The sequence below is a fragment of the Meles meles genome, chromosome 1 (assembly GCF_922984935.1).
Source record: "Meles meles chromosome 1, mMelMel3.1 paternal haplotype, whole genome shotgun sequence".
NCBI classification, from domain to species: Eukaryota; Metazoa; Chordata; class Mammalia; order Carnivora; family Mustelidae; genus Meles; species Meles meles.
Genome location: NC_060066.1, coordinates 100,053,178 through 100,079,890, shown reverse-complemented (window position 1 = coordinate 100,079,890; position 26,713 = coordinate 100,053,178). Strand labels below are relative to the sequence as shown.

At 36.5% G+C, this 26,713-nt stretch overlaps 1 protein-coding gene across 3 annotated transcripts in view; it reads right to left on the bottom strand.

The window, feature by feature from the left end:
* The window catches only part of ST18 (ST18 C2H2C-type zinc finger transcription factor), a 106,966-nt gene that overhangs the window by 63,785 nt on the left and 16,468 nt on the right, over window positions 1-26,713 (bottom strand). For 2 of the 3 annotated variants that reach the window (XM_046024067.1, XM_046024083.1), the window contains exons 4-5: window positions 11,233-11,319; window positions 3,213-3,412 (exon numbers count right to left, since the gene is read on the bottom strand). In XM_046024067.1, coding sequence (XP_045880023.1) covers window positions 3,213-3,412; window positions 11,233-11,319 — 287 coding nt within the window. The remainder of the gene's footprint in view (window positions 1-3,212; window positions 3,413-11,232; window positions 11,320-26,713) is intronic. The other variant, XM_046024075.1, reaches the window with a different exon arrangement.

The following is a 26,713-nucleotide window of genomic DNA, read 5'->3' as shown; positions in this document are numbered from 1 at the left end:
TTATTGCATTTAATCTGTACAGTAATGACAAGAAAGGCACTTTCTGCTCCATTTTACAGAAGGGAAATGATTTTCTAAGGGGCTAGGGTCTTGCTCAAGATCACACAGCTAGCCAGGGGTGGCGGGGGTGGAGGTGGGGGCTGACATCCAGATCCAGGGCCATCCCTCTACAACAAGCTACCCCAAATCCCACAGCCCAGGAAGATCATATTTCTCAACTGATGCTTATAAAACACAGCAACCCTTAGGAGAAACTGTTCAGAATACTAATACTCTATTATTTTCCCAAGTTTGGGTACTTTCAAGGATGAATTTACAGGAAGATACTAAAATACAATTGTCACCTGACTTTTGATCAAAAAACAATGACTTCCAAATTACAAATAAAATACATAAAAATGAATAAGCAGCAATAACAAGACAAAAACCAACAAGTACCCATGCCTTGGCTATCTCCGTATAACAGTGTAGGTCAGAAAATTCCTTGGACACACTCCCTGGGGACATTCAGAGAGTTGAATGTTTACCTAGCACACACCTTTATCCTCCTGAAAGGATTTCAAAGTGTGGGGCAGGAGGAGGGGCCAGAGCTGGATGACACCTTCTGTGACATGAAGTGAAAAAAAAAATGTTTTTGCCTGATATGAAAAATTTTACATTTGTTTATTTGCTTGAAACCAAAGTCTCTACTCTAAGGGGTCTGGTAATCCTAGAAAGCATATGCTAATGACTCTCACATTATCCCTCAGATGTTCTCCCTCAAAACAACTTTAAAAATTCCTCTGAAAATCACAATTTTGGAGTTTGACTCCTTTAATATAACTGGATTTTATTTTAATTGGATTTTAGTTCTCTTTCTGGAACTATCAGTTACTTGTATAGATATATTTGTTTTCCAGATCTCTTGACATGTAAATCTTGCTGAGAATTAAAGCCCTAGAAAAATGAATTTATCTTTCAAAATTCTAAAATCATAGTGGTTTATCCCTTATTTGTGTTTCGTTGAGAGAGGAGATGTGTTAAAATGATCATTTCAGCCCCTAGAGCTCCTACAGTTGTGACAGATTTCCCTGAGTCATGACTATGAGCTTAGAAACTGAGGAAGGACACCACACACATGACTAATCTCACTTCCAGGTGACTCTTCTTTTCCTTGTTGGCACTGGGAAAGCACACACTTGTCCTACCACCTGGTAGTGCTTTACAAGCTCATCTTCTGCTTGCCCCAGCGAAGAAGGTGTATCTGTAATGTTTTGTCCACATTCTCTTCTATCACCATTAATGTGTACCTGCAGTTCTTTGAAAGACACCCAGTTGAGGGTTTGAGACATTATTTTGCTATTAAATGGATTCAAGCCCAGGACTTAAAGCCTTCCGAAGCACTGCCCCCTTCTTCATCATCTGAACCACCTGCTGCAGGCACTACTGGGCACACACCTGCAAGGTAAAGACCTTGGGGAACCCGGAGTAAATGAGACGACCGGCGAAAATCCCCCTTTCCTTCTGTAGGGATGGGTAACTTGCTCAGAGGTCTGAAAACAACTTAGATTCTTTCAGCTGGGAGTAGGAGCATCTGTGACCTGCCATTTCTGGAAATGTAACTTTGTGATTGGATGTTATAGAACACCGCCCTCTCTACTTTCAGAACGTAGTCAGAGCATGGGAGGATTGGATTATGGAACACGGTTAGCTGGGAAATAATTATTTTGCTTATCCTTCGATTGTGTCTTAATTATCTTCTTTTCAACACCTACAAGCTGCATTACCTTAAGCATTAAATCTCTTTGGTCTTCAATGATCTCATCTGTAAAACTGGGACCATAATCATGCATACCTCATGTCATTGTTGGGTGGATTAAGTGATATAATTTATGTGCCTGGAATATATTAAGCATTCAAAAATAATGGCCACTACCATGACAATTTCAGCATATTCATTATTAATAGTGCTTCCAGTGCCAAATATAAAAATAGATAACATTTGTGAACCTGCAAATATTTGTCCATCAGTGCTTCTAATTGAATGTTTCACATTTTGACAGAATATTTTCTTGGTGGATACTGAGCATCTATGATGATCACACAACTAACATAAAAGCAGGAAATCAGGGGACAGATATAGTCCTTGTCCTCATGGCACTTACAAGAATGGGTTGGTGTAAAAGATGCCCATTAAAAAAAAAACAGTTGGTGAATTAATGTCAACTAGATAAATTTTATAGCTCAAGTCTAACCACATCGATTCAAAGACCCTCCCTAATACGAGATTCAATCTACAGCTTTCATAAATCAACAAAAAGTGGACCAGCTCAAGAAAACAAGATGAATCAAGGCTCATTATAATTTACAGATGAACGATGAGGCTTTAAGCCATATGGTAAATACAGAGAAGCCAGGACATTTGCTTAAACACTGTCAAATCAGCAAACAACTTTGTTTTCACTGTAGAATCTCAAACTACTTGCAAGCTAAGATTACTGAAGATCTGATGGTTGTGTCTTGAATTTGCATTCAGTCAGTATGCTTTTACATCTTTTCTAGTAATCCCTATTGCTGTCACTTTAATTCTGTCTATAATAGATACTTATGATCTAAGAGCTCTTTGCCTATGGTTTGTAAAATACATACTTCTTTTCAAATGACATCATATTTAGAATATTTTGATTCCTTAAAAATCACATTCGGAAAAAAACATATTTCATAGAATATATGTACACCTCATTTCATTTTCTAATCAGTAAAACTTTTGATTTCCATTTATTTTTTTCATAATTTTTTGAGATATTTGCATGTCCTTCAATCTCAGCCTCAAGCACAAAGTGGTTGGTGATGGTCCAACTCCTGGAGGCACTGTGACCATGAACTTAATAAGAGTAACTGTGAACTGGGGAGAAGCATATCAGGTACTCTTTAAGGCTTAGTATCTTTTATTTTCCTCAAAAACAGGCACACTCCAAATCTGGGATTTTGAAAATGGACTCAGGGAAGAACTCTCTATGACTTCTATTTAGACTCCCGCAGTTACTGATAAACAACAACAACAAAAAAAAATTGGCTCTCAGTAAATGGATGCCGAGTGAATAAATGTTTGGTTTTGCTTTCAAATGGGAATTTGCTTCTACAGCCACAAAGACTAGATGTTCTACGTAAGTTAAGACTGAGGCTTTGGTGTCAGGGAATAGATAAAAATTTGGGCTATTCCCGATTGCTACCTGTGGCAGTGCGATCGCTGGCTTCTGGGAGGCCGTCTTCCTCCTCTGCCTCGGTCCTGTCATCACATTCTTCTCTGAAGTCCAGGTTTGGGCTGTAGTGTCGGGGCTTCATTAGCAGGGATTTTCTCTTATTGACTGGAACGCCCAAAGCCTGCTCTGCAGCTCTCCTCTTCTTCGCCATGGAGCAATCATATGCAGCACTGTAGTGATTGAGGGAAGAACATGGAGAAAGACTGTACCACTACTTGCCATTTGATTTCCATGAAGTCTAACCCAAAGTCTGTGGAAACTGGGACTAAAGGTTTAGGGTTAGGTGTTGGCACTGACAAAAACAGCCCACCCATTGAATCTACTGAACTGTGTGGATTCTGTTTTACTGTCTATCAGAAGAGTTTTTTTTTTTTAAATCATCCTTAATCCTGAGTAAGAATATGTTAATCTGTGCTTTGCTTGGCACTACATTAAATACCCAGGGAGGGATGAAACAAGATTTGCACTGGTTTGCTAATCCTAAGAAACAGCTAATGTGAAAAATATACCACCAGACACACACACACACAAAAACATGTCCAATATGGATAAATCACAAGGTTTTTCAAATAGTTGTTTGCTACCCAAACTGCTTATCTCTGTCACAGTTGCGGATCAAACTTGAGATGCCACATCTGAGTTTGACCTGAAAGAGGAAAGCATAAAAGGAGGGGGCAAGCTAGGAACATTCTATCAACCCATCTCCAATCACACACACACACACACACACACACACACACTTTAAAAAAGGTGAAAAGATGCTACCTGGCATTCTGCCTTCTGATTCTCATCCATTTGGCACACAGAACAAACAAATAAAAGAAGGAGAAATAAGATTGGATTTCACAAAAATGGACAACAGTTTATCCTTAATCCTGTCCTCATATGATTTTGTTTGGAAATGCTCCTGAGAGCAGCTCTTTCAAAACAGATTTCCTACATATACCTCACTCAGAATTTATGCAGATCACTCTATGTGCTGAAGTTAAGACAAACATTTTCTTGGCAAGATCCAGGAAGACCAGAGGATTTCACCCACAGTGAGTCTGTGAGAGATATTTATTAAATGCCCTTTGAAGAAAAATGCAAGAGATTTAGAAGCAAAGATCCAGAATAGAGAATCTTAGACTCCAAGTATTTGAGATATTACTTACTCCATCACAAAAAAATGACTGAATACACAGTAATATTATCAAATAGACAAAAGTCCTGAATTGTTCTCTTGGGGATATCCGTCCAAAGATGGTGGCCCATTCATAAAAAATGATTATAGTCATGAATGGATTCTTGAACTTAGAACAACTAGATTAAAAAATCTTCAGAGGCAGGGTGCCTGTGTGGGTCAGCCAGTTAGGTGTCTGCCTTCAGCTTAGGTCATGATCCCAGGGTCCTGGGATCGAGTTCCGCATCAGGCTCCCTGGTCAGCAGGGAGACACTTCTCCCTCTCTCTCTGTTCCTAACCCCATGCTTGTGTTCTCTCTCTTGCTCTCTCAAATAAATAAAATCTTAAATTAAAAAAAAACTTTAAAGGGAAAAAAAGGGGAGTGTTATTCCTTCTGGGAAAAAAAAAGAATCTATAAGGAGAGAGTCCAGGAGGGTTACAAATCTTTTAAAAAAGATTAAAAAGTGGATGATGGAAAATTATCCTGAGGAAGAGAGCAGTGAAAAAAAAAAAAAAAGAGAGAGAGCAGTGAAGTTCCCAAATAAACTAATTTCCCTTTACAAAATCTCTCTCATGAGTCCAAATTTAAAGTGACCCTGTAGAGAAGATGGAGCAAAAAAGATGACTATGGAGCAAAATCCAGATAACTATGGAGCAAAAACGGGCCTTTATATGGAGACTGTTGAAAGTGGAATCCTACTATCTGCTGGATTGTCAAGGAAAAGTCTACAACATGCGGTTATGATATAATAGAAGTAGGCATAAAACCAGAATTACCCTTACACTAGTCTTCCTTGTCAAGGAGACTGACCTTGGAAGGAAGAGGGAAAGAGAAGCATATCAAAAAGGCTACATCTCCTAAGTATGTGAGGTAAGTTTAAGAACTTCCCTAAACTAGTGAAAGTCTCCAGAATCAAGTGAACTTCCGTTGAAGATGCTCAGAAAATATAAAAGACCACTAAACTATTATTTCAAACTAAGAAGAGAGGCTCCTGGCAAATATCATTCAGGTATTAAAGCAGGGAAGAAAGGTGGATTCTAAAAACTAATATAAGCATACCATTGGTTCTGGGAAAGAGATCAAGAAATTTTATCAAAACAAAGATTTGTCAGTATCAGGAAACACTGCTCAATAAGACTCGGGTGGCAACTAGTTAGAAAGAACTGGTCAGTCAGAAAAATGTCATTTCTTTGATGCTTGATGAATGAGGCTGAACATTAACTACCCATAAGATCCTTACAGACTTTGTCTTGTTAATATTGTTATTCAAATTTACTTATAAAGACAAGTATCATTCTCAAAATCATGTATCTGGTAATCAGTGGGGCTGATATTTGAATCCCAGGTTGCTGGACCCTAAAGCTCATGCTCTCTCCTATGTTTGCCAAATTAAAACAATGAAATTGGTTAATTTCCATGGGCATTTGTCAACTGAGTGGAGTAATACCTAATCACCCAGCTCCTAACTGGAAGGAAGCTGCCTATCACAGGGTTTTGCCCAATGATTGAGGTGCAGATAAACAGGACACTCATCACATCTAGAGATAATACTGAATTGCAGCAATGGAATCATGTTGCAAATGTAATTAAGACCCCCCCAAATGACTATTGTCTGGAGTAGCAGAGTGAACCTAATGAGATGGCACTTAATGGTAGTAAAAATCAAGTTCAGTGTTTAGGTCCAAATAATAACTGTGCAAGGATGAAGGAGATATGTAAGGTTTTATCAAAAGTACAAATTCAGCTTAAAAGAAATGATTGTATTTGATACTGTGCATAAAGTTCCTGAAGAAACATTATCTGTGTAATCTGAGAAAAATAATTGAGTTTTTTGGAAGACCAAATTCCTCATCCCTCGAATGCGGGTAGTAATTTCTGTATCACGTGTTGTAGACAGAGAAGATGACATTGGTCCTGGTAGTGGCTGAAATAGGTCAAGATAGAATTGTTCTGATTCCCAGTTTAGTGCTCCTTGGACTCCATCACTGCCAGGGACAATGCAACATCACAAGCTCTCTCCTTAGCACCCTGTATAGATGTATGCATGCTTGTATGTCCATAAAGGCATTTTAATTTTTATATATTATTTATATTTACATAAATTACATGAGATTTATACACAACATTTGCTTTAAATTTCACATTCTGTGCATTTCTCCATTGCAAAGTAGCCATGGCCCAGGAAGCATTTGGAGCTAAAATGAAAGGCTTTATAATAAATATTACCCTTTGTGTGTGCATGGAAAATGTCCCTTTCCCTAGTTTTCCCTGAGGGCACACTATTTTGGCTTTATTGTGACACTTCACTGTGACACTGCAATGAGGGAAAGCCATGCTTTACATGTCACTGAAAGAAATGCCACAAAATGCTAACATATCTTCTCAAGGTTGCCAGAAATAATTTCCACTGGGTTGTGTTTTCCCATCTGCGGAGCTCTGAAATGTTAAGGAAATAAATGAGCTCTATTATCTATATTTTTCTAGTAGATGAGAAAGAAAGAAAAAAATACACTCAGCCCTGCATTTATTGTTCTATTCAATCAAACTGTTGCTTTAAACATCCAGAGTCCTCGAGGGAACTTTATCAATGCACCAAATACCTTTCAACACCATATTTCATATCTGTGGTTTTGATTTTATTAAAATATATTTAAAGATCTGTATTTTTACTTTAGAGAAATTTTTGATTACATAATTGAGAAATCCTTCCATTTAGAAACTCAGAATCTTATTTGAAAACAATATTCCCTTTGGTGACAACATATGGCTGAAATTTTACTCAACAATGATTGAGAAAAACAACAATTAGATAACATTAATGATAGGCTCAGTGCTGGAAGTATGTTTAGAAGTCAAATTCATTGATCTTTCAGATTTCAAAAAAGAAAACAACAAATTAGGGAACTATGAATCCCCAAAATCTGTCCAATAAACACCGGGCTCTACAGTTTCACAGTTTATCTTCCACAGTAATAAATTCTCAATGCAAGTCTTTTTTTTTTAAATATTTTATTTATTTGACAGAGAGAAATCACAACCAGGCAGAGAGGCAGGCAGAGAGAGAGGAGGAAGCAGGCTCCCCGCGGAGCAGAGAGCCCGATGTGGGGCTTGATCCCAGGGTCCTGGGATCATGACCTGAGCCAAAGGCAGAGGCTTTAACCCACTGAGCCACCCAGGCGCCCCTCAATGCAAGTCTTAAAAAGACATGTAACCAATTTAAAAAATGAAGGTTCAGTAACAGATATACTCTGAGCACACTCCCACAAAGAATAAAATAGAAAAAGCAATGAAAGTTATGAATCCATGAGCCTAAGGAAATTATTTATATGTTCCATTTCTGTGGAATATTCACAGTGGGTATTTGTATAGATTTCTTTTAATTAGGAAGAATACCAGAGACTTGGGGAAAGGAACCAAGATGTATGCATTTGAATTAAAATGACTGGCAGAAAAAAAACAAAGATATAATTATTGAAAAGAAAAAAAATTTAAACTACTATTATTTTCAGAGACACGACTTTATTTAAGGAAAATCCTAAAGATTCTACACATAAAATATAAAAGAAGGAATCAAATGTAATAAGGTCTTTAAAAATTATTTGAACTTCTATAAACAAATCAATAAAAAATTAGAAAAAAAATTTATAATGCACAGAAATATAAAATGCTTAGGAATAAACCTAACAAAAGATGGATAAAACTTATACAAAACATTTAAAGAAAGTTAAAGAACTAAATAGAGAAATATAAGATGCGCCTAGAATAAAAGAGTCAGTATTGCAAGATTTCAATTCTCCCCAAATTTATGTTAGATTCAAGGCCATCTCAAAGAAAATTCCAGAACATTTTTTTAAGAAATTAACAACTTAGTTCTAAAATTTGTGTGAAAATTAAAAAAAAAGCTAAGAACAGCATAAATCATCTTGAAGAAAACAACAAAGTTGAAAGACTTACAGTTTTGAATGTCAAAGTTTATATAAGCCTATAGCACTTGACATAGGGTGCTGTGGTGCAAACATAAACAAACGGACCAATGAAACAGAATAAATGTTCCATCGACTGGGTCCAGAAATAGGCTCACATATATATGGTCAATTTTTGACAATGGTGCCATTGAGAAAAGGGTTGTTTCTTCAATGAATGGCACAGAGCCAACTGGATATCTATCAGAAAAAAAATTGTTTTGACTTATACTTTATAGTATATCCAGCAAACAATTCTGGAAGAATTATAGATTTAAAAAACTAACAAGGCAGTAGAAAAAGTAAGTCACAGAATGGGAAAAGGTATTTGCAGTTCATCTTTATTTTTAAAAAGTAAATACAGAATATATAAAGAATTCTTGCAAATAAACAAGAAACTAACAATCAATATAAAAGTGGACAAAAGATGTGGGCAGGCACTTACAAAAGAACAGATACACAAATGAAGAGGTGTTCAGGCTCTTTCAACTCCAGAGAAATGCAAAAATATATATTGGCTCCTTGGCTAATAAAGTGATAACCATAAATGGAATCCTCTAAAACTTCTTCCTTCCCATTTCCAAAATAGCAAATCCAAAATCTTATATTCTAGAAGGAATAGTAAAGATTAGTGCCATCCTTAAACTTAGAGGATGTATGGTCAGTGGTTCCTCTAATTTTTCCATTAAATTTACAATTGCAGACCCTAATAAGGTTAATGATTCTGGTGGTTAATGGTAGACTACCACGAACTCGAATAATAGTTCTAACCATAGCAGCTATACTAAAGTGTGGGATCTTTGCTTTAGCAGATTAAGACTCAAATATGTACTCAGTCACTGACATGGGAAATGTGTTCTTTCCCATCTCTATCAGAGCAGAACTAAGACCAGCCAGCATTCCAATGATAAGGAAAAGAGCATAGATCTAAATCCTTGCTGAAGACTGCACATTTTGCTGTCCTTGATCATAATGCAGCCTGAGTAATCCAGACATCCCACAAAATATCACATAGGTAAATTATGTTGATGACATCATATTAACCAGAACAGAGAATCAGAAGCAGCAAGTATTCTGGAAGTCTTGACAAGACATCTGTGTTCCAGAGGGCGTAAGATAAATCAACAAAGATTCAGAGACACAACATACCAGTGAAGTTTTAAGGGGCTCAGTGGACTGGAACATTCTGAATGTCCCCATTTATAATAAAGGACAAACTATTGCATTTTATACTTTCTGCACTGAGATAGAAGCATAATGCCAGATTAGCCTTTTTAGATTTGGGGGACAGCATATTCCACACTTGGGAATATTATTCGGACCCATGCATTGAGTGACAAGGTGGGTAGAAAGCTTTGAAAGAGCTGGAGAGCTGATCCAGGCTACACTGAGATAGCCTTGCTGGTTGGACATAAAACCCAACAGACCCTATGGTATGTTTAGAGGTACCTGTGGCAAAAGAAAAAGATACTTACAGAGTTCATGGCAATATCTAATGGAAGAATCACAACACAGATCTACAGGCTTCTGGGGCAAGGCCATGACCTTGCAGCAAAGAGTTATAAATTATTCTAAAAACTGCTCTAGCAGAAATAGATTCTCTGACCTTGAGATCAGAGCTGGCTATCATGAACTGGTTTCTGTTAGATCTACCAAGTTATTATGTCAAGCATGCCTAGAAGTAGTCCATCATAAGATGAAAGGTCCAATATTAGGCTGAAGCAAGTTTAGAGGAAAAAAGCAAGATGAATGAATAGATCTCCATGACATTTCACCACTATGGTGGCAGTGCCTCACCCCCAGCTGCCACAGATGAACCCAAATATCAAATACAAAGGAAGAAAAAGAATGAACTTGATTTATAAGTGTGTTGTCTCAGCATCTTGAATGCAATCTGGAATATTCTGCTGGTCACCACTTAAGAATTCCTGGTCACCACTTTGCATGAAGAGAAAAGTTGCCAAGGTAAGAAAATAGATGTACCCACAACGAAAGTGAATAGTTTAGGTCATCCATGGGGACAGAGAGGAATGGTTTAGCTGGAAGATCAGCAATGAGAAGGTCTGAGGAAGAGGCACGTGGTTGGACTTATAAAAGTTAGGATGAAATGTGAAGGCCATTGTCTTGCATGATCACATCCACCACAGAGAACATATGAAGGAATAAACATTAAACCACCATCGAGGGGCGCCTGGGTGGCTCAGTGGGTTAAAGCCTCTGCCTTCGGCTCAGGTCATGATCCCAGGGTCCTGGGATCAAGCCCCATATTGGGATCTCTGCTCAGAAGGGAGCCTGCTTCCCCCCTCTCTCATTCTGCCTGCCTCTCTGCCTACTTGTGATCTCTCTCTGTCAAATAAATAAATAAAATCTTTAAAAAAAAAAAAAAAAGAAACCCACCATCCAGACAGAATGGCCTGGTCAGAAGTCAGACAACCTGTCTTCAGCTGTCATATGCTGTTGCAGTGGAGTCATTAATGGAGTAGACTCAGGGGAAGGGAATGAGGCATTGAACAGACCCCAAAACGTGGATTCCCACTAAGACTAATTTAACTACTCTCAGTCCAATCTATCAGCAAAAGAAATAAATGGCAATTTATGACACCATCCCTGAGGAGTCCAACTAGCCACTGGGCCCTTTTTATTCTGGAAGGGACAGCAATTCAACTTGACTGGGAATAACACATATTCTGGATATGACCTTGCTTTTCTTGCCTTCAGAGCCTCAGATAGTAGCACTATCTGAGGGCTTACAGAACATTTGTTCTACTAACAAAAAATTCTCATACATTTCATTGGACCAAGGGACCCTGTTAGGAAGACGACTATGGAAACAAAATAATTGGGTACACTGTTATTATCACTTACCATACATCGCAGAAATTGCTGGCCTGATGGAGTGATACAATGGCTTCTGGAAGGCATAGCGAATATGCTACCTTTGAAGGTGATACCCTGCCAAGATGAAATCATATGGCATTTGTTTTTCTCCATCTGATTTATTTCCCTTAGCATAATACTCTCAAGGTCTATTCATGTTGTTACATATACAAGATTTCATCCTTTTTATGGCTGAGTAGTATTTGTGTGTGTGTGTGTGCGTGCGTGCATGTATGTGTGTGAGACATCATCTTTAACCATTCATTCATTGATAAATACTTTGGATGTTTCCATATCTTGGCATTGTGAATAGTGTTGTAAAGAACGTAGAGGTGCATGTATCTTTTCAAATTAGTGTTTTTCTTTTCTTCAAATAAGTTCCCAGAAGTGGAATTCTTAGATCATACAAGTTCTACTTTTAGTTTTTTGCAGAATCTCCTTTCTGTTTTCCATAGGGGACGTACCAATTTACATTCTCACCAACATTGCACAAGTGTTCCCTTTTCTCCACATCCTCACTAACACTTGTTATTTCTTATCTTTTTGATAATAGCCATCCTGACTGGTGTGACATGATATTTCATTGTGGTTTTGATTTTATTTCCCTGATGATTAGTGATGTTGAACATCTTTTCATGTCTGTTGGCCAACTATATATCTTTGGAAGCATATCTATTCAGATTTCTGCCCATTTTTAATTGGATTGTTTGTGTTTCATTGTTGTTATTGTTATTATTAAGTTGTATGAGTTCTTTATATATTTTGGATATTAACCCCTTAGCAGATAAATGATTTGCAAATATCTTCTCTCACTGAGTAGGTTGCCTTTATGTTTTCTTGATGATTTTCTTTACTGCAAAGAAGCTTTTTAGCTTAATTTAGTGCTATTTGTTTATTTTGCTTTTGTTGCCATTGCCTTTGGAGTCAGAGTCCAAAAAATATCACCAAGAACATGCAAAGGAGCTTACTGCCTATGTTTTCTTCTAGGAGTTCTGTGAGTTTGGGTTCTATATCCAAGTCTTTAAACCATTTCTGAGTTAATGTCTTTCATATAAGACAGTGGTCCAGGGGTGCCTGGGTGGCTCAGTGGGTTAAAGCCTCTGCCTTCGGCTCAGGTCATGATCCCAGGGTCCTGGGATCGAGCCCCACATCGGGCTCCCTGCTGAGCAGAGAGCCTGCTTCCCTTCCTCTCTCTCTGCCTGCCTCTCTGCCTACTTGTGATCTCTGTCTGTCAAATAAATAAATAAAATCTTAAAAAAAAAAACAAAAAACTAAAAAGCTCCCTTATGTGGAATATGGTATAACTGAACCAAGACTCAGAATTTAAAAAAAAAAAAAAAAAAAGACTGGTCCAGTTTCATTCTTTTGCATGTAGCTGGCCAGTTTACCCAGCACCATATATTGAAGAGATTGTCCTTTCTCCATTGTGTATTATTGCCTCCTTTGTCATAAATCAACTCACCATATATGTGTGGGTTTATTTCCGGGCTCTCCATTCTGTTCCACTGATCAGTGTTTCTGTTTTTATGCCAATACCATACCGTTTTGATTACTATAGCTTTTAACACAGTTTGAAATCAGAAAGTGAGAGGTTTCCAGCTTTTTTCTTCTTTATCAAGTTTGCTTTGGCTATTCAGGATCTTTCGTGGTTTCATACAAATTTTAGGATTTTTTCTATTTTTGTGAAAAATGCCTTTGGAATTTTGATGGGGATTGTATTGAATCTGTAAAGTGCTTTGGGTAATATAGGCATTTTAACAATATTAATCCTTCTAATCCATGGCATGGAATATCTTTCCATTTACTTGTGTCTTCTTCAATTTATTTCATCAATGTCTTATCGTTTTAGAGTACTGGTGTCTCATCTCCTTGGTTAAGTTTATTCCTAGGTATTTTTTTAAATGCAATTGTAAGTAAGAACACTTTTTTAGGATTTCTCTTTCTGATAGTTTGTTATTGGTATAAAAAAGCACGACAGATTTTTATAAATAGATTTTGTATCCTGCAACTTTACTGAATTCATTTATTAGTTCTAAGTTTTTTTGATGAAGTTTTTAGAAAGATTTTCTATGTGTAGAGTCACATCATTGAAAATAGTGACAGTTTAATTTCTTCCTTACCAATTTAGATGTTTTTTATTTATTTTTCCTGTTTGATTTCTGTGGGTAAGATTTCTAGTACTACATTGAATAAAGTGGTGAGAGTGGACAACTTACTCTCTTCCTGATATTGAAGGAAATGCTCTCAGTTTTTCACCATTGAGTATGGTGTTAGTGGTGTACTTACATATGGCCTTTATTATGTTGAACTACATTTCTTCTACGCCTACTTTGTTGAGCATTTTTAGCATAAATATATGTTGTTTTTTTCAAATGTCTTCTCTGCATCAATTGAGATGATCATAAGATTCTTTTATCCTTCACATTCATTTATATGTGGTAGGTGAACCATCCTTGAATTCCGGAAATGTAACCCACTTGATCACAATGTGTAATCTTTCGGTTTGCTAATATATTTGGTGAGGATTTTTGCATCTGCATTCATCAGAGGTTCTAGACTGTAACTTCCTTTTGTGTGTGTGTTGTCCTTGTCTGCTTCTTTGTAGCCAGGCAATTACGGTCTTGTAAAATGAGTTTGGAAATATTCCCTACTCTTCAATGTTGTGAATAATTTGGGAAGGATAACTATTGAATATTCTTTGAATATTTGATAGAGTTCACCAGTGAAGCCATCTGGCACTGGACTTCTGTTCATTGGGAGGTTTTTGATTACTGCTTCAAGATCCTTACTAATTGATCTACTCAAATTTTCTATTTCTTCATGATTTAGTCTCAGAAGATTTTGTTTCTAAGAATTATTGATTTCTTTTAGGTTACCATTTATTGGCATATAATTGTTCACAGTAGTCTCTTATGATCCTTTGCATTTCTTTGGTATCAGTTTAACTTTCCCTCTTTCATTTTTGATATTATTTATTTTAATCCTCTCTTTTTTTTTTCTTAATGAGTCTAGCTAAGAGTTTATCAATTTATTTTTAAATCTTTTTAAAGAACCAGCTTTCAGGCCCACTGTCTTTTTTCTTCCCCCCCCTATTGTCTTTTTGGTGTCCATTCCATTTATTTCTCCTCTGATCTTTATTATTTGTTCCTTCTTTTCATTAACTTTGAGCTTCATTTGTTTCCTTTTTTCTTGTCCCTTTTGTTGTAAAGCTAAATTTTTTATTTGAGATTTGGGTGTAAAGTTAGATTATTTATTGAGATATTTCTTGTCTCTTGACATAGGCCTGAATTGCAATGAATTTTCATTTTAAAACTGCTTTTGCTTCATCCCATAGATTTTGGTATATTGCATTTTCATTTTCACTTGTCTCAGGTATTAATTTTTTTCCTCTTTTGACTTCTTCATTGACGCATTGGTTGTTCAGTAGCATTGCTTAATCTCCACATGTTTGTGATATTCCCAGTTTGTTTTCCATGATCGATTTCCAGTTTCACACCACTGTTGTTAGAAAAAGATGCTTGTTATGATTTCATATTCTTAAGTTTATTTCAGCTTGTTTTGTGACCTAAGATATGATCTGTCCTGGAGAATGTTCCATGTGCACTTGAGAAGAATGTGTTTTCTGCTGCTTTTGGATAGAACGTTCTGTTAGGTCCATTTGGTCTAATGTGTCAGTGTTTCCTTCCCAATATTCTGTCTGGATAATTTATCTATTGATGTAAGTGGGTGTTAGTGTCCCCTACTACTACTGTATTACCATTGATTTCTGCCTTTAGGTCTGTTAATACCTATTTTGCATAATTTGGTGCTCCTATGTATGATGCCTAAATATTTGTAGATGCTATATTTTTTTGCTGCATCGACCCTTTTGTCATTATGTAATGCCCTGCTTATCTTTCATTACAGTCTTTGCTTTTAAGTCTATTTTGTCTGAAATAAGTATAGCTATCCCAGCTTTTTGTTCATTTGTTTCCATCTTCATAAAACACTTTTTCCCATCACTTCACTTTCAGTCTATGTGTTTTCTTATATTTGAGGTAAGTCTGCTGTAGGAAGCATATAGATTGGCCTTGTTTTTTCAATTCATTCATCCACTCTGTGTCTTTTTTTTTTTTTAAAGAGTTTATTTATTTGACAGACAGAGATCACAAGTAGGCAGAGAGGCAGGCAGAGAGAGAGGAGGAAGCAGGCTCCCTACGGAGTAGAGAGCCCGATGCGGGGCTCAATCCCAGGACCCTGAGATCATGACCTGAGCCGAAGGCAGCGGCTTAATCCACTGAGCCACCCAGGCGCCCCTCACTCTGTGTCTTTTGATTGGAGTATTTATCTCATTTATATTTAAAGTAATTATGAATAAGTATGTACTTATTGCCATTTTGTTCAGTGTTTTTGGCTCTTTTGTAGTTGCTCTCTGTTTCTTTTTTCTTTTCTTACCTTCTTCCATTGTGGTTTGATGCCTTTCTTTAGTGTTATTTTTAGATTGCAGTTTCATTGTTTTTTGTGTAGCTACTATAGGTTTTTGCTTTGTGGTTACCATGATGCTTACATATGGCAATGTATATAACTTGTCTATTTTAAGTTGATAGCAAGTTAAGTTTGAACTAAACTGAATTTTCATTCCTCACTCCCACTTTTTATGTTTTTGATGTCACATTACACATCTTTTTATTTTGTCCATTTCTTTTTTTAAAAAGATTTATTTATTTATTTTAGAGAGAAAGAGAGTGTGGGGGAGTAGGAGCAGAGGGAGAAGGAGAGAATCTGAAGCAGACTTCTTGCAGAGCGTGAAGCCCAATGTCAGTTCAACTGAGTCATCCAGGTGCACTATTTTGCCTATTTCTTAACTAATTTTTACATTTATAGTATTTTTTTGCCATTCTTGTCTTTTAACCTTCATGTTAGCTTTATAAGTGATTACTGACTTTATTATATATTTACCTTTACTAGTGAGCTTTTACTTCCATGCATTTTCTTGTTACTAATTAGTACTCTTTCTTTCAGCTTAAAGAAGTCCCTTTAATATTTCTTGTATAGTAAGTTTAGTGGTGATGAGCTACTTCACTTTTCAATTATCTGAAAATCACTTTATCTCTCTTTCAGTTTTGAATGACAACTTTACCATGTATAATATCTTTGGTTAGAAGTTTTCACTTTCAGCATTTTGAACATATCACGATACTCCTTTTTTAACTGCAAAGTTTCTGTTGAAAAATCTCATAGTCTTATGGGGGTTTTCTTGTGCATACCAAGTTGTTTTTCTCTTGCTACTTTTAAGATTCTGTCATTATCTTTAACTTTTGACATTTTAATTATGATGTATCTTGGGGTGGATCTCTGGATTCATCTTATTTGAAATTCTCTGAACTTCTTAGATCTGGCTATCTGTTTCCTTCCTCAGGTTAGGGATCTTTTCGGCTATTATTTCTTCTAATATGTTTTCTGTGCCTTTTTCTCACTTCTTCTTTTGAGACTCTTTTATGTGAATGTTGTTCTAGTTGATCTTGTCCTATAGGTCCTTTAAGTTATTTTCACTTTTTAAAATTCTTTTTTTCTTTTTGATGCTCTGTTTGGTGAGTTCCACAGCCCTGTCTTCCAGGTCATTGGTCCTTCCTTCTGCTTTATCTAGTTTGCTGTTGAACTCCTCTAGTGTATTTTTCAGTTCAGTTATTGTATTATTCACTCTGTGGCTTCTGTTTGATACTTTCTTATAGTTTCTACCTCTTTGTTGAAGTTCTCTCTGTGTTCATCTATTCTTCTGAGATTGTTGAGCATCTTAATAAACATTACTCTGAATTCTTTATCAAGTAAACTACTTATCTTTGATTAATTTTTTCTGGGATTTTATCTTCTTCTTTTGTTTGGAACATATTCTTCTGTTTCCTCATTTTGATCAACTCTGTGTTTGTTTCTATGTATTAGGTGAACAGCTGTCTCTTCAAGGAATGGTCACAGGAAGACAGGAGGAATGTTTTAGTCTGCTGTCTTTGCTGTGCCTTGAAGATGGTAGCCTGCCAAGAACAATTTCTATGATGCTTCAATCCCTTGGCACCCAGAAACATAAGCCCTGATGATCACAGAGCCAGGAATTGAAGGAGTGTCCTCTGTGCAGACTGCCTTCAACCACTGGGCCTGGGCACATCACTCACTGGGTTTAGAGCCATGAGGGACCACCAGATCAGGGTAAGCCTGTCTACTGACAATATCCCATTTTCATGATTATTGCATAATGCTATGACCTTGCTAGTTTGAATATATGGGTACAAGAAATAAGAAGTAGAATTAGGAGTGGCTTGGTTTGCTATGACTCCCAGTGGCCAACTTGAAGGACTTATACATCCCTCACTGCAAATCTAGGCTTTGTGGCTCTAATGATCCCTGGTCCCCCAAAGGAGAATGCTTCCACCAGGGAACATAGGAAAAATCCACAATAACTGACAAGAGAGAATATACAATTACATTTGAAATGAGTGCCACAGCAATATGTGAGAGAGTGAGGTCAGAGAAGAGGTACACAAAGTGGATGCTTTGTCCCTATGTTTTAACAGATAAGCTCCCTTTTAGTGATCTAAAATACTACCTAGTGAAGTCTAAGTACCTCATTAAAAAAAAAAAAAGAAGAAGAAAACATAATCTTAATATTGTGTATTAGAAAATTGGCCTTCCAATATTTCTCCACTACATTTTTCACAAAATGAACAGATTATCCCAAATGTCTAAATAATTGCTGGTAAGAATTTAAGCAAACATGCAGTAAATTTTACTCCAGATATGATGCCACATTTGATACAATGCTATATTTTCTCTGAAGTTTTTTTTTTTAATTTGAGAAGTTGTCACTTTCTTTCCTGAAACACTCCACCCTCTACTCCAAGCTATGAATACCCCAACAATCTGTGATAGCTACTTGACTACACTTTTAGGAAATCAGGAGATAGGACTATATGGGAAAGTTAAAGTCCTGTGTTTGTTTTAAATGGGTCTCATGATTCCTGAGAGAGCCTAAAGGCTATTATGAATGGCAAATTTACTTTAGCATAGGAACTACAGAGATATTGTTCATTCTTTGGGGACAGTGTCTTAAATTCACAAGCCAGCTCTCTCAGCTATGTCTTGGAAACTTGTGACCATGTTCATCTCTACAGAGCTATGTCAATCTAGAGTGTGCCCAATAGTAAACCTGTAATTTAAGCTTCTACTATTACTCATGTCATAAATTCAGCATCTAAGTTGTTGCTATTTATCAATGGTTGGTTTGCTATCATGGAACACTGATTCCACTGGCAAGGTTATTTGATAATATCAGGTTTATAAGAGGGGGGGAATATTTTTCCCCCATAAGGTCAGAGCTAATAGATGCTTTTTCTCCTCACTTAACTGAGATTAAGTTTTATGAATGATAGATTAATTGTATAACATCCACAACAGTTTTTGCATAAAATAGTCAAGACATTAAAAGCCACACTGCAATAATAATAATAATAATAATAATAATAAAAATAATAATTAATAATAAAAACTTGCTCTGAGTTGTAAGGTAATAGGTAAATGACACTAAGAAGACTCCCTACAAACCTTCTGCTGCCCTTCTGTGCTGGTGAACATACTCTCCCTTGGGATGTCATTTCAGCAACATTGTCAGAGTGCACTTCTTCTATACCAGCATAGTATTTGGCATTTACCATGATTATAAAACCTAACCCTCTGAATTATAATCTTCTCACCCAGTAACCTGGAAACATCTTGTTTAATTTTATATCTCCCGTATATAACATAAGGCCTGTGTCTTAGTAACATGCTTAGTAAATATTCATTGAAATTCAACTCCACCCAGATGTAAGCATATAAAAATGATGTCAGTGCAAACATGAACCTAGAAAACTATCTTTCCCCAGAAGATGCATCAGAAAGCTCCTCAATGAATGTACAGATGATGTACTGGCCCACCTCCCTGGAGCAAATGTTAACAGATCTATATGAGCTTTTGCTTATAGCTCCCGTCACCACTGAAGCTGTGCTTTTGCAACACAGCTGAAAAAGAGACAGGAAGTAAGTTAAAAGTAGTAGGTAAGTCAAAAAATCCTAGTTAGTGCCCATAAATGACTGACCAAATGACCATGATGTTATGAACCAATCAGTCCAAACTATTCTCCAAGAATGCAGAAGAATCCTACAGTTGTAAAAATAATTCAATCCTCACATGAACCAGAAATTTTAAAGAAAGAACTATTCATTAAAATACAAAATAATACACCAAAATTTGGGATATTCTGTAATTAAAATATAAATTTCTTCCAGTATGTAACCAAAAGCAAATGATGTATCGCAGCCAAATAAAGTGTATACCACCAAACTTCTTTTAATTGCCTATAGGTTGACTAAAAATTTCAGTTAATATATAGCAACAGCTTAGCCATGCAATATATTAATAGTTCATTAATTTTCAGGAATTACATGATGACAGGTCATGGGGATTTCCCCAAAAGAAGTTGGATACAATAAGATAAAGTTAGAAAATTAAAGACAGCAAGAGATGGTCATTATGCAGATTTTAGGGTCAGGATACCAAAAGAAATACAAAAAGAATTTAAATAGAGAATGAGATTTGCTGCTTGATGGGAAATTTAAAGTGAGACTGTTATTTTAATTTATTAATACTTCAAAATACCTTCTTGTAAGTAAACAAAATTAAAATATATGGGATTTTATGTTTTGTCAAATAGCAGTATAAAACAAAGTTATAGAAAAATGAAATATAGGGGATCTTATTTTAATACTAAAGAAATACAAAAACAAAATTCAAAGCTCATAAGTGTTTGCCTTATCAAAATAGTATTATATTTGAGGAGAAGATATTTAAAGTAAGTCCTACTTAAAAAAAAAACCTTATTCTTTTTAAAAAGATTTATTTATTTTAGAGAAAGAGTGAGAAAGTACATGCACAAGCAAGGGGGAGGGGCAAAAGGAGAGGGGAAAGGGAGAGAATCTCAAGCAGACTCCCCACTGAGCATGGAGCCCCACCTGCGGCTCAATCTCACAACCCTGAGATCATGACCTGACCTGAAACTAAGAGTCAGACACTTAACCAACTGAGCCACCCAAGCACCCCCCCCAAAAAAAAAACTTTAAAAGAAGATTATGGCATCATTTTAGTTGATCCTATAATAAGTATTTTATTATACAGACTATATCTGCTAAAATAATTACACATGGTTGAATAATAACAGCATCCTGACCATTCAAGTTAAATGTGTTTGTAGCACTGAGTTCAAAGTGACTCTTTTTACTTTAATAAGTCAAAGATCTAAATTTTTTTCTTTTATTTAAAGGTTGTAGGGGATTATGTTAAGTGAGATCAGTCAAGCAGAGAAAGACAATTATCATATGGTTTCACCCATATGTGGAACATAAGCAATAGCATGGAGGACCACAGGGGAGGGAGGGACATCTGAAAGGGAAGAAATCAGAAAGGGAGACAAACCATGAGAGACTCTGGACTACAGGAAAAAAACTGAGGGTTACAGAGGGGAGGAGGGTGAGGAGATGGGGTAGCTGGGTGCTCGGTATTAAGGAGGGCATGTGTTGTGATGAGCACTGGGTGTTATAAGCAACTAATGAAGCGTTGAACACTACATCAAAAACTAACGATGTATTATGTGTTGGCTAACACATAATACATTTTTTATTTAAAAATAAAATAAAATAATTATTTTATTAAAAAATAAAATAAAATAAAATTTGTATGCCTAACCGGAAATAAAATAAAATAAGTTAAAATAATGAGAGCTGTACAATTTCATGATGATGGGGATAAGAATACTATATTTTTGCACATTATATTAGTATATGATAGACCACATACATTCATTTTTTGGGTATATTCACAAATATAGTGTACCTTCCTTTAATTTTCCCAGCATAGCATTTGACAAAATTTTATATAACAATTGTGCTACTAGCGGAAATTTTGTTAGCAGAAAACTCTGGAAAAATGGTTGCATTTAAAAAGCAAAAGAAAGGGGCGCCTGGGTGGCTCAGTGGGTTAGGCCTCTGCCTTCGGCTCAGGTCATGATCCCAGCGTCCTGGGATCGAGCCCCACATCAGGCTCTCTGCTCAGCAGGGAGCCTACTTCCTCCTCTCTCTCTGCCTGCTTCTCTGCTTACTTGTGATCTCTGCCTGTCAAATAAATAAATAAAATCTTAAAAATAAATAAATAAATAAATAAATAAATAAATAAAAAGCAAAAGACATAGTTGAGGCTGAAGTGAGGGTTGGGAGATGCCCTTGCTCCTCCTCTCCCTACCACTTTCCTAGACTGGGCTAACAAGACCACTGGGCTGCCAGGGCTCCCCCTGCTTTCTGGAGAGGAATGAGCCATGCTGGCTCAGCTCTTTCTTGGGGTAAATGGGTTTAAGCCCCAAACCTCAATCTTGAAAGAAAAAGAAATCTTAAATACAAGGATTTTCATGTTATTTTCAAATCATCCCCATGAATTCCATGGAAAAGCTTCCATCATTTTGCCATTTAATCAATATCCCATTTTATTTTGTTTGGCTAAAGTCTTGTGAGGACTGAAATCCTGTATGTCTTCTCCCTGACTTTAAACCTTATTCATTCTTTATTTAAACATATTTATACTTTATGTATGTGTGTGTAGCAGGGTGTCTGGGGCTTCCTAGAGGTTATGGAGTGTTTGTTTTGATTGTCTAGTCACTGGGCAAGCACCTTCTGCATCTGGAAGAGAAATAGAACCCTTCCATGCATGCTTGTAAGGAAAAACAAACCAGTTAACTTTGTCATAACACTCAGGGTTCAAAGTAAATTGCAGTTATTTAATAGAGCGAGACCTTTAAGCTTTAATGAAAGGTACTGAATAGAATGAAGAACCTCCCTCCATGTAGACACTGGCAAAATTCCACTTTGTTTCTCATTTTTTAATGTAATGTCAGAATGGAGTAAGTAACAGTGATTGTAAAATACACATGCTTTAAAATTACCTTTGAACAAAAATAGCAAAGGTAATTAATTTAATTCATGACCCTGTGAATAAATTCAAGGTCATGTGAATTAGCCAGACAACCCTGAGGGAAGGAAAACGTTTATTGTGGACGACTATATAAAAAACTATTTCTATATGCACCTTGTCCAAACGTTTCAAATATCAAATTCCTACAAGCTTGTGATGCAGGCACATCCTTATTAATGAAAATGATGTCATTTGTTTACAAAGTAAAAATCATTAACTAATGATGGGGTTTGGAGCTTCTTTGTTTCTGGGGTCAATCACTCCCAGAAACACTCACACCAGGGCCACATAAGTAAAATCAAGTTAATTTAGTAGAGATCTAAATGGAGATCAGGAAACACAAAGGTCTAATTAGCACTGTAGTGAATAAAGTACAGGTGTCCTTCTGTTCTCTAGTATGAACATTTTATTTTCTTTTTCCCAAGATGTGCATACATAACTCACTAAAGAGTGGTTTCTGAATGGGCATTGAGAATGAAGCTTAACATAGGTTTAAAATTTGATGTAACAATTAAATATTTTTACTTCCAATGGATAATTATAACCATATCTCGTATATTGGAAACTAATACAGTGGCTTCTTTTCTTTGAAATGGATGAAATTTGTGTATAAATAGTTCCATTAGGTATTATTTATATTTGTATGATGATGCAGTAAGGAGAGTCACATTATTTTTGTTACCTGGAACAGAGTTTATCAATGCTGACCTTTTTATTAGTCACTGATTTTTTACTAGCAACTCCCATTGTAGTTTCTACTATAGATATTTTTCAATGTTCAAAAGACTGTTCTTCTCAATTTCAAGTAGGATAGATCTAGTATGGATGTTTAGGATAGAGATGTGCAGAAGGACAGATACTTTCCCCTGAGAGAGGGAAAGAGAGGATGAGATAGAAGAGGTCACAAGGAAGTCAGGAAGAGGAAGTCAGGGAGGCTGGATAAAAGGGGGAGGAAACTAAGCATGGGGTGGGGGTGGACACAATGAGATCATCGAAGATGAGCGGAAATGAAGACACTAAGCACAACCTAAAGTGAGAAAGAGCAGGAGATGCAGACACACCAAGAGGAGGGAAAGATGTGTCCACTGAGGGAAAACAAAATGCAATAGACGCAAATACAGATACAAACACAGAACTTCATCAAATAATATGAGTCATATGGTAATTTTTTGTTTTTTAAATTTACTATTGACAAAAGACTTTTTAAGAGCATGTGGCCGTTTTGTAACTACTATCATACATGCCAATTGTATTTCTTGACATTTACCTGAATGCAGATATTTGGTCCATACATCTAGGTTCCTTTCTTAGTTCCCTAAACTAAAATACTAGAAGCCTACAGACATGCACAAGGTCTTTTCTATGAAAAGGAATTGCCTGATATTTGGAATGCTCCCATTTATCCTTCTCTACTTCACCAGAACATGCTATGAATCATTTCACAGAACTTGCTTCCATGCTGGGTGGGAAAACATTTAAAAGGAGGATCAAGGGTTAAAATAGTGAAGTGAGTACTGAGATAGTAGGAATCACCTACTTCAAAATATCGTTATAATTATATGTATATAAATGTATGTGTAATGTCTCTCTGTGTGTGTGTGAGTATGTGTAAGTATATATGTGTACACACAGAAATCTGCCAACTGTTTTAGCAGCCAAGTATCCTATTGAATCAGAAATAACTTGCTTTGAAAGGCTGCCCCTGATTTAGAAACACTCTGCTACAAAGAAGCCTACCAGTCCCACACATCCCTTCCTATAACCCAACACCTTCAGCATGTCCCCATGCCTTCCTTGCCATGTACCACCCCAGCTTCTGAGGAGTCACTTCCTGGCCACCTCTGTCCCCAGACCGCATGATTGCAGAGAGGCCTGGTCCCAGCATGGCTCTACTTTATCCCAAACTAGCAGACTGTTCAACTTCCTGGGCCACTCACAGGATGCCCCTATATTTCCTTTCACTAGTGGGATAAGAGTGAGTGACCATTTTGCCAGTGTCTCTATTCAAATTTAATACTCTATCACATAACCTTTTTTAAAAAAATCATATTCTTATTCAGAATATTATAAAACTGTGCTTCCCTGAAAACACCAAAGCAACTGGGAACCCAGTTCTGAGCCAGAGACTGATCATTTCATGTGGACAACAGTGCTTCAGGGCATGGGAAGGCTCAGGATTCTCATTTCACCATTTGATCCACATGTTGATTGGGTGCAATTCTGGGAGCTACCTTGTAAATCATTATTTAAAAGGATGTTTCTGTGATTAATAAGTATCATGAGGTTAAAGACCTGTTTGTGGGTTTGGTCGACAGTGGTGTCAAGAGATCATCCTGCTTTTTTTAGATATAGAAATAAATTGAATGTCAAAGCTTAATTCATTAAAGCACAAAATCAGAAAAAAATGAAGACATCTAGATCTTACAGTATAAGCTTTCTTCTGATGCATTATTTTTCATTGTTTTTAAAAATACGGAGCAGTCTTGTTCAGGATGGGCAAGTAGAAGTGGGTTTGAAGTAACAAAGGGAATTGACCTTCATATACAGTCAAGGGAAAACCTCTGTTCTTATCTGTCCCTTTTTCATTGACCCCGCCACCCAAGCCACCCAAACCCAGCAGGCCAAGGACCAGGCTAATGGAAGAGATCACAATTCAAGCTAATTTCACTCATCTTTACAGAGTGCCTGCTTTCTGTCCATAGGAATTGCCTGGGCAGATACATTCTTACCCTTCCAACTCAGGTCAAACCCTCACCAGTATTAACTGCTCATCCCTTGTGCTTCCTTACATAAATCTATTTTATAGGAATTATCACACTGTGTTTTCATGACCTTTAGGCTATTGCAAACATTGTGAGTTCTTGTCTTATTCCAGTGCCTTTTGTAGCACTCAAAAAACATTTATGCGAAATTTTTCAATTCCTCCTTATATGTGTCAGGCACTATTCTAGATCTGGGAATATTATCAATGAAATGAAAGATAACAATTCTTGCTCTCAGAAAATTAACAATGGCATGAAAAGAGACAGATTAGAAACAAGGTAATAAGTAGTTGTACTGTTTATTAAAAGGTATTCTATCTTTTTTTTTTCCACCAAAAATAAAACAGGGAAGGAGAAATTAACAGAGTAAAAAGCACCTTTTATATTTGATAAAATATATTTGTAGAGGAAGACACTTTTGACAGTAGGTATATGCCATAGGAATGAATTAGAAGCTATCTAGAGTAGGCCAGTTTGTATTTAAGGATACCAGTAGGAGTTTTGTTGGCTAATCAGTCTTGATTTTAACAGAACTAGAGAAAGAAAGAAACTAAGAATTTGGAAGCAAAGAAGTTGTGGGTACTATGTAAAAATAGTTAAAGAGGATCAATATTAAATAGAAATTCCTTTACAATGAGTTACTAACTACATTATTTACTCTAAAAACAAACGTTGGTGGACAATGTAAAATATTTTGTAACATCGTGTCCTAGGGATACAATGGCAAATAAAATGTTCTTTGTCTTGAAAAAGTTGACCCTGAGAAAGTGTATCAAAAGGCAGAATTGGGTGCCTGGGTGGCTCAGTGGGTTAAGCCTCTGCCTTTGGCTCAGGTCATGGTCTCAGGCTCCTGGGATGGAGGCCTGCATCAGGCTCTCTGCTCAGCAGGGAGCCTGCTTCCCCCCTCTCTCTGCCTGCCTCTCTGCCTACTTGTGATCTCTCCCTCTGTCAAATAAATAAACAAAAAATCTTAAAAAAAAAAAAAGGCAGAATTGTATGTGACTAAAATTTTTTAGTTTTTTAGTTTTTTTTTGTTTGTTTTTTTTCTTTAAATTTCACCACTCAAACTCTGAACTTAAAGGCAAGGAATCTGCTTTCTTTTGAATGGGTGGACAGATGGATGAATTAATAATAAAATAGCTATGATTCAACATAATAAGTGCTTTAGCACAGACAAGAAAAGAAGTACGTTGAGTACACAATGGAAAAAAGTATTAGTCAGGCAGGGAGGTCACAGGGACAGTTCATGGAGGAGATGACATTAATCATTTGCTTTATAGGATGAGTATGAGTCCCATGTGGGAGAAGATGAAGGAAAGAATTTTCCAGAAATAGACTATAACAGAGTTGAAATGGAAAAACAATAATAAACACTAGCTTTAGGCATGGGCTTTTCTTATAGGAAATAGTATGGCACCAAGATTGGACAAATAAAATGTGAAGATGAGGTAATTAGAAAAATGCTTTCAAAAAAAAAAAAAAGGAGGTGGGGAACCTGCGTGGCTCAGTTGGTTAGGTTAAGTGTCCAAATCCTGATTTCATCTCAGGTCTTGATCTCAGATCCCTGAGATGGAGCCTGGCTTTGGGCTCCATGCTCAGCAGGGAGTCTGCTTGAGATTCTCTCTCTGTACCCCTTCCCTCTTTTCTCTCTCTCTCTAAGATAAATAAATAAATCTTAAAAATT